General features: G+C 37.4%; 2 protein-coding genes across 2 annotated transcripts in view; both read left to right on the forward strand.

Moving 5' to 3' along the window:
• LOC118738146 (attractin-like protein 1) overlaps positions 1-1,059 on the forward strand; it is a 2,895-nt gene extending 1,836 nt beyond the window's left edge. Inside the window, exon 6 of the mRNA XM_036469069.1 lies at positions 972-1,059. Coding sequence (XP_036324962.1) covers positions 972-1,059 — 88 coding nt within the window. The remainder of the gene's footprint in view (positions 1-971) is intronic.
• Positions 1,060-4,015: 2,956 nt separating this feature from the next.
• LOC118738147 (attractin-like protein 1) overlaps positions 4,016-8,725 on the forward strand; it is a gene marked incomplete at its 5' end in the record, with an annotated part of 6,357 nt that continues 1,647 nt past the window's right edge. The window contains 5 exons of the mRNA XM_036469070.1: positions 4,016-4,257; positions 4,763-4,920; positions 4,978-5,125; positions 5,352-6,326; positions 7,508-8,722. Of these exons, the coding sequence (XP_036324963.1) occupies positions 4,016-4,257; positions 4,763-4,920; positions 4,978-5,125; positions 5,352-6,326; positions 7,508-8,722 (2,738 nt within the window). The remainder of the gene's footprint in view (positions 4,258-4,762; positions 4,921-4,977; positions 5,126-5,351; positions 6,327-7,507; positions 8,723-8,725) is intronic.

Below are 8,725 nucleotides of genomic sequence, written 5' to 3' on the forward strand. Positions count from 1 at the left end.
ATCTACAGGGCCTAGCAAAAAGTGTTGTATGCACAGTTTATAGAAAAGCTTCCAACCGTTTTGGAATTGCTTAATTCGTTCTTGAGATATATATGATAAAGTGGACCCATTTTTTTTTTTTTTTTGCAAAAACGGTAAATTGCAAATATCTCAAAAACGGTACCATAGAATTAAAAATAACCTTGATTTTCGGAATCAGGGGGTGATTTTACATAAGAATTTCATAACGGCGTTTCTGGTAAAGAGAAAAAGTTGAAATTTGTGGTCCAGTTTAATTAATTATTCTGGAAATGAATTAACCACTACATTATTTTAATGCATTTATTTCAAAAATTAACAATTGACTAATGAACAATCCACAATTCATAACATAATGGTATAGGATCCCAGAGCCGCCAAACCTATCTTATTTTCGTATTAATGAAATTCAGGTAATAAATAGTGTTATATGCAGGGAATGGATTTTTAGGACCTAAAAACCTATAAAAAAATAACGAAATAGGCTGGAAAAGTCAAAATAAAATAGCGAAATAGGCAGGAAAAGGCACTAGAAATAGCAAAAAAGGCAAAAGAAAGCACTAAAAAAGGACAAAAACTGAAAAACAACACTGTTTTACAGGAAAAATGTTCAACACACGCCACTACATATTCAATTCTTGTATAGCACTGCTCGCTGATTCCGAAAATCGAGTTAATTTTTTATTCTATGGATAAGTTTGCGAGATATTTTCAGGTGTGCATGGCGTATGAGTAACATTCTTTCCTGCTCATTTTCCATACAAAAAATCTTTGCGCATTTTCATATGACCACTTAGTTATTACTTCTTTGTTTATCCATAGATTTTCTTCATTATCTACTTGATTTTTTGTAACAGAACAGGCCTTGAATATACACAAATTGCGCTCGACGTGAGTTGATACAAGTGGCGCCCAATTTAAATATGGAACGTTTGAGACTTTTATATTATCAGGAATAATCCGAGTATTGACCTTTATGTTTCTGAAAACGCAGCAGTCTACGATTTCGGCACGACGAAAAGAAGACCTGTGAATGTTTGAATAAATCGCTGCAGCAAAATCGTATATGTGTGTGGTTCCTCATTTAAAATTATGGTCGGCATTGTTGTAATTTTTGTCGGGACAGATTCGCACCGACAGAATCGCATAGGTGTGTGGATACCTTAATTTACTAAAAAATAGACTAAAATTTAGTGATTCGTTTGTTTGTTACTCATACGCCATGTATGTATCTACACGCTTGGTTCAAAGTAATAGGATGACAATAAATATTGATTACGTGAACTTTAAACCGTCTGGTGGACGTCACCGCCAACGGATAGCATCTGGCGATATACAATACTGATTTTAAATAATATTCTGTAAAACATTTGTATCTAAACACCACCGCTTCGACTTCAATGAAAGTAACTAACGTTTTAACGTATATACCTTTCCCACCTGGTATCTGTAAAAGGGTCGCCTACCCAAGCAAGCAGATTTGTTGAACACATTTTTTATAGAAAACAGGTGACGTCAAGCTCTAACAGGCTAACCTAAAATTCACGCACGCCGCCAATTTACAGTCAAAAATTTCTCATGCACATACAACTTGTATGGGACCAACCGAAATTGAACGGCGTGCGTATGAAGCTAACTCAATTTCAAATTTTTGTTCTGCGTGAAACGCACGCAAGCCAATTTTCGGGTGACGCAAAAAAAAAACCAATTCGACTGCGTGCGTACCAAACCGCAAGCCGCGAATATTAGGTTAGCCTGTAACGTGCCCATACAATTATTATTATTTTAAATATATTTTTTTGCCTTAAGTAGATGTGTAATTGCATTTATCAGATAAACACTCAACCGGTAACAATTAAAAAAAAACTTGAAATCAATTCTAACATACCTGCAAGCCATGTTTTCAGAGTATTCTGAATTGTAGAGAAATTTTAAAGAATTCGTAAAGATCTCATCCGATTTTTTGGTCGAATTTTCTATAATGAAATAATCTGTGCACACTTCGATTCTTTTACGAAATTTCTGAAGAAAATCGGTAAAGCATAGAAATAATGTTGCTATGTGAAGAATTTCTTGCAGAATTTTGTCAGATTTTTTTTTATTTTTCGTACAGAAATTTCTTAACGAGTTCGTAAAACAGTTTTCGCGCTCCCTCTTGACAAAATCGACTTCCTTAGCAAAGTACTGTGTGGGGGTGCGTGTATGTGTGTGTATGAGGGTGTTTCCCTCTCTGCGAAGGTTGACCTATATGAGCTTAAATTCATACATCAAATGAACCTCTATATGAGTCATATTCGACTCTTATAGGCCCCATATACCCCCTATTTTTGGGCTCTTAAATGACTCTTATTGGCCTCATAAATGCCTACTTTCGGAGTTTTATTTTATGCTGTTATGTGAGTCTTATTGGCCTTATTCTTCGATTCTTGAATTGAATTTACTTTAGAGCCATGTTTGCAAGAGCATTGATTTCAAATACTGTTGCATATACCTATACAGCGTGGCGACGAATAACTGTTACCCAGGTTTTCTTGAGAAATAAAAGGGTCCTTTATGGATTTCGCGAAAAAGTATCTTATAGTTGTATTAATTAGTTTTAAAATTTTAATACTTATTTGCATTTGTCAGCAGTGGAAACTTTGAGAGAAAAGTTCATTTTGCACGCAGGTTTTTGTCAGTTAATTTATTACATATCTTCAGACCTAACCTATTATACAAATGTTATGTTTTATAATAAAATAAATTAAATAACTGAACAAAATTTTTAAAAACTCATTTTACCAAAACTCCGCTTGCATGACATACATATGTATGTACATATGCATATATGTACAATTTCACATATTTTTATACCCGAGCGCACTTGTGCACAAGGGTATACTAATTTTGTTCACATAACGGTTGTTTGTAACAGCCAAAACGAATCGAGATAGATATAGACTAAAGTATACATAAATGCTCAGACTGAATAGAGAAGTCGATTAAGCCATGTCTGTCTGTCCGTCCGTCCGTGTACACGATAACTCGAGCAAAAATTGAGATATCTCAACCAAATTTGGCATATAGGTTTCCATTAATCCAAGGTAGGTTGGTATTGAAAATGGGCGAAATCGGACTAAAACCACGCCCACTTCCCATATAACGGTAATTTCCAGAAATACGAAAACTGCGATATTTTAGTAACTACTGAAGATAATTCACTCAAAATTGATATTTACAATAATTTTCAGACGAAATATAAGAATATTATAAATCTTTGGAAAATGGGCGTAGCCACGCCCACTTATGGTTACATGTGTATATCTTGGTAACCGCTGCACCAATTTCTTCCAAACTGGGCACAGTTGTTGGCCTTGGTAAATGGCCGAATGGCCCACATCCCATATAACGGTAATTTAGGGAAATACAAAATCTTCGATAAATCAGTAAATATTAAAGCTAATTTATTCAAAATTGATGCTTGCAACAACTCTTTACCAAGAAATACGTTTATGGTAAAATTTTGGAAAATGGGCGTGGCTCAGCCCACTTATGATCACATATATGTACCAAACTCGGTATTTTTATTGTGCTTGCCACATAAAAGCAAAACTTTGAAAATTATTGAAATCGGGCTAAAATTACGGCCTCTTTTCATGAAATGCAATATTTCGAAATTTAAGGACGCTAATTTACTCAAAATTGATACACCCCGGCTTACCATCTAGCGGTAGGTTTCGGAAAGGTGAAGAAACATATATTTAATAATTGCGCCGGGTATTTAATGTTCGGCTCCGCCCGCACTTAGACTTTCTTACTTGTATTTTATTACTTTTGTTGCTGCTGCCGCCATCGCTGCTGCTGTTGCTGTTGCGCTTGCTAATTTACAATTCCTTAAAAGCATTCCTAGACATTTTAATATGTTAATAGGGAATTGCGTTTGATGTAACTCTTGAGGTTTCTATTATTTAAAGATGGAAATTCAGTACTTTTTTGCAACTGTTTTATTTTTCAATGATTTCCTTCCATTTTTTTTTCAAGATTATACCATCCGTCTGGAACAATTCATGATGGACAGGGAAATTACTCGGTTAGTGTTAAATGTAGTTGGCTTATCGACGCGCGACATCCCCATTCAAATTCTTTGCGAACACCTTCAATTCGTATTCACCTGCGTGAATTTGCTACTGAATGTGGTTGGGATCACCTGTATATTTACGATGGCGATAGTGTGGATTCCCCACTGCTAGCAGTATTTAGGTAAGATTTTAGTCATACATAGATACATAAATACTAGGGCGGGACAATTTATATGTTAGATTTTTTGACTATGAACCTACATATAGCACAGGAAGATTCTAGGTGTAATTCTAAGCAAATTTGCCGAAGAAACCATGGGTCTAAAATCAATTTGGAATTTGCCAAATTGCGAAAATAGTTTGCTTAGCACTTTGCTGTAGTGACGTAAAGAAGTGCTTAAATTTTGTATAAAAACATGTTAGAAAGGGTTTTTGGTATGAGGAATCCATTCCTGCACTTATCTTTTTCTTTAAAGAGGAGGGAAGAGTGAAAGTTTTCACATTTTCTCGGAACCGTACTTTCGCAATTTGGCAAAATCCATATTGATTTTAGACCCATGGTTTCTTCGGCAAGTTTGCTTAGAACTACGCGCATAGTCAAAAAAAAAATTGACCCACCCTAATAAATACATACATATGTTTAAGAGTAACAACTAACCAAAATTGCTTATCAATTTGTTTTAAAGCGGACTTATGTATAGAGCTGATTTCGCTATACGAAGAGTACCACAGGTGATTGCAAGGTCAGGGACAGCGCTTCTTCATTTCTTTAGCGATGATGCCTACAATATGTCTGGTTTCAATCTAGCATACAAAATGGATGGTTGTCCTACTAGCATAGAGGGTGCGTAATCAATCAATCTCTTTTCGATTCTTTCACATTCTTATAACTTACTATCAGATCTTGAGTGCTCTGCTCATGGAAGATGCAGTGATGGTGACTGCATTTGTGATACCTTGTATAAAGGTGAGGCTTGTGATGTAGCTGCATGTCCCAATAATTGCTCGGAGGACAAAGGCCAGGGCACATGTAAAGAGGACGAAGAAAGGTAAAAGGTTAAACGATTGTAACCCACATAAATTAATATTTATGTATTCAGAGCGTCAAAATAAGATATATTACCGCAATAACACACGTACGTGCATACGTGAGTATGTATGTATGTATAATACGAAATATTTAGTTTATGTGGGTTAGAATTTTAAAATAAAATTCATTCAAAAAAGAGGATTATTATTATATGTATCTTTAACTCGTTTTTCCACATATTTTAGATGCATGTGTAATGAAGGCTTTGGCGGTAACGATTGCGGGCAACTTAAGGCGCTTGGTGTTTGGTCCACAATTTATCCAACACAGTCACCCCCTCCACCAGGCACGGCATCACATGGTGCAGCTGTGTGGCGTGATACCCTTCATATAATAGGTGGAGAGTCGTACGGTCGCGGAGAGCTAATGACGACTTATGATTTCAACGGCAATGTGTGGGAAACCTTGCATATTGATGGCGGAGGTAGTGTACCCGAAAAACGGTACGGAGCCTCGACAGTTATGTATGGAGATAAAATTTTCATGTACGGCGGTGTGATTGAAGGACGTGGTATATCAAATGAGTTATGGGCATTTGATGTTTCTGCCAAAACATGGGAAAATATAACGGTTAAAAGTGATTCATGTAATGCAACTGCTTTAACTTCGTATGCTATGTGTGGTCCGTTACGAGTAGCAGGTCATACGGCGACTTTAGTGCCAGGATTCGGTGAAAAAAACAATTACCAATATATGATTGCAATTTTCGGGCATTCTCCACAATATGGCTACCTGAATACAGTGCAAGAGTTTAATTTCGGTACACGTGAATGGAAGATTGTTGAAACGTATGGTTATGTGGTAAAAGGGGGTTTCGGCCATAGCGCAGCATTTGATTATTTAACTGAAAAGGTCTATGTTTATGGCGGTATTATATCGGAGAGTGAGTCCAGCCAGGTGCTTAGTTCAAAATTGTTCGCATACGAGCCATCCACTCGCACTTGGACGTCATTGTCTGCGGCACCAAGTGCACGTTTACTACATACGGCCAACTTTATAAATCATGGACTCATGATGGTCTTTGGCGGCAATACTCATAACGACACTTCACAAAGTTACGGTGCAAAGTGCTATAGCCAAGATTTATTGGTATACGATGTGTATTGTGATTCGTGGCATGTACAAGAGATGCCGGAACATTTGCAAACTGATTTAGCCAGGTAAAAATTATACATTAATTTTTAGCAATAACGATAGCATTTTTGTTTGATATTTGATTTATCGAGAGTGTGTTTTTATACCAGAGTTCGTAGTAGAACTTGGTGGGAGACTTCCTTTTACCTGATATCGGAGCAATAGGCGAGATTTGTACAGGTTTTATTCCGTTATTACTGAAGCAAAAAGCAAAAAAAACGAGGTCTACCAAAAACTCCATGTGGAAACGAGCCGTGATAGCCGGCAATAAATTACACAAATGTTAATGACAAACTTAGACATTAAAAATATCCGTATTCATTACGTTAATAATAATAGTCAGTTAGTTCGTCTCCCTGCGGTGTTTTTCAATGGTAAAAATCAGTACAAATTGTTTGTAATTTCAATGCCTAGAAAAGCTTCGGCATCATAAATATTTTTCTTAACAATGGCACGGGTAATTTTCCATCATCAACTTTACCATTGAAATTTTTGTCACTTAATGCCTAGTGAAAATCCGGCTTAAGGCAGTAGGTACCGATGCCTGCAAAAGAATATTCTTTAAATGGTTTCCTTTACAGCGAGACCTCAAATGAAAGTGTCGAAAATAACAAAAATCTTAAATATTCGCGAAAATTTCGACTCTGTTGGCTCTTCTATACGTTCCACTGTATCAGTGAACTCTCGATAAAGACTGCTATTGGATTTAAAAAGTTTTGACGTCAGTTATAATTTTATTAATAACGAAAATTAAATTTGACAAGGGATGACGGAAATGGTTCCACAATGCATGGTTCTCCTATTCTGTCGGTAACACTAACGACCAAAATAAGTATCTCAGCTGCCGATTCAAAAACGCCCTATATCAGCATATTTTCAATACATTTTGAAGTGAGATAGGGCGTTTTTGAACCGAATTTTGAGATAGGGTGTTTTTCAATTAAATTCTGAAATAGGGCGTTCTTGAAAAGTTTTTTGAGATAGAGCGTTTTCGAACTGGCTGCCGAGATAGGTCGATCTTCCACTCAGCCATTGGTGATGGCAGTTCGGCACGGTCAAAATTATTCGAGTCAACGGCAACAACCATAATCAAAATTATTGTTTGAAAACCCAACGATTTAGTTGTAAACCATTAAATGTCGGAATGTTAAATTGTTTTGCCAAATGCTCACAGATATATATAATGCGCCTTGTTTTCTTATTTAAGGTTTGGTCATAGCGCTGTTGTGTTCGAGGACGCACTTTATATTTATGGCGGTTTCAACGGCCAATTATTAAATGATATGTTACGATTCAGACCCGGTTACTGCAGTTTTTACACAAAGCAAGAAAAATGCACCAACGGTCGTCCGGGCGTCAAATGTATATGGGATGTGCAAAAGATGCGCTGCATTCCCATAACGCAGGTACAACGTTCAGCGATATTCGGTCGAGAACCATACGATTATGTAGTTTGCCCACCAAAAAGTCGCCTCACAATGACTTCAGAATTACTGAATGATGTTCTACGTTGTCAAGAACTCAGTAATTGCCAATCATGCGTGGCGAATTCATACGGCTGTACTTATTGTGGAAATGGTGTTTGCGCAAGGGAGCGATGTCGTGAGACCACATCAATAACAACATTATTCTATGAAGCTAATAGCCAACAGAAACACCAACAACAACAACAACACCAACAATTTGTGCCGCCAGCCACACCAAGTGCGAACATTAAACACCTCGACAATTGTCCAAAAATAGAAGATTTCATGATTACCACAGTTTGTGAACAGTTGCACAGCTGTCACGCCTGCTCCGCAAATATGGCATGCAGTTGGGATGCCGAGCATAATCGTTGCAGACCATATCTTTCCAATAATGTACATTTCAATCGCACCCGAGACGATATCATTTGTCCACAACCGTGCGCCACGTTGACAAATTGTCACAACTGCACTGAAGATGACTGCATTTGGTGCCAGAATGAGCAGAGGTGTGTCGATCGAAATGCATACACGCCCAGCTTCCCATACGGACAATGTAGAGAATGGACCACTCACGCTGCAAAATGTCGTTCGCCTCCCACCAACACTGCTATCGGCCAGTCAACCGCTGCACAGTCCAGTGCACAATGTGGGTTCTATAACAGTTGTGCTCAATGCTTGGATGATCCGGCGTGTGGTTGGTGTGACGATGGTTCAAATACGGGCTTGGGGAAATGCATTGCTGGCGGAGCATTGTCGCCTTACGATTCGAACGAGTGCCAACTAAAACATTGGTTTTTTACTTCTTGTCCACGTTGTAATTGCAATGGCCACTCTCACTGTCCTGATTATATAAACTGTGAGCAACCATGTTCGAATCTTACCACCGGTCAACATTGTGAAAAATGTAGCAAAGGTTATTGGGGAAATCCAATTAATGGCGGTCACTGTGAAAAGTG

This window comes from Rhagoletis pomonella, unplaced genomic scaffold (genome assembly GCF_013731165.1).
Source record: "Rhagoletis pomonella isolate Grant_MI unplaced genomic scaffold, Rhpom_1.0 Rhpom_scaffold_00004, whole genome shotgun sequence".
Classification (NCBI taxonomy): domain Eukaryota; kingdom Metazoa; phylum Arthropoda; class Insecta; order Diptera; family Tephritidae; genus Rhagoletis; species Rhagoletis pomonella.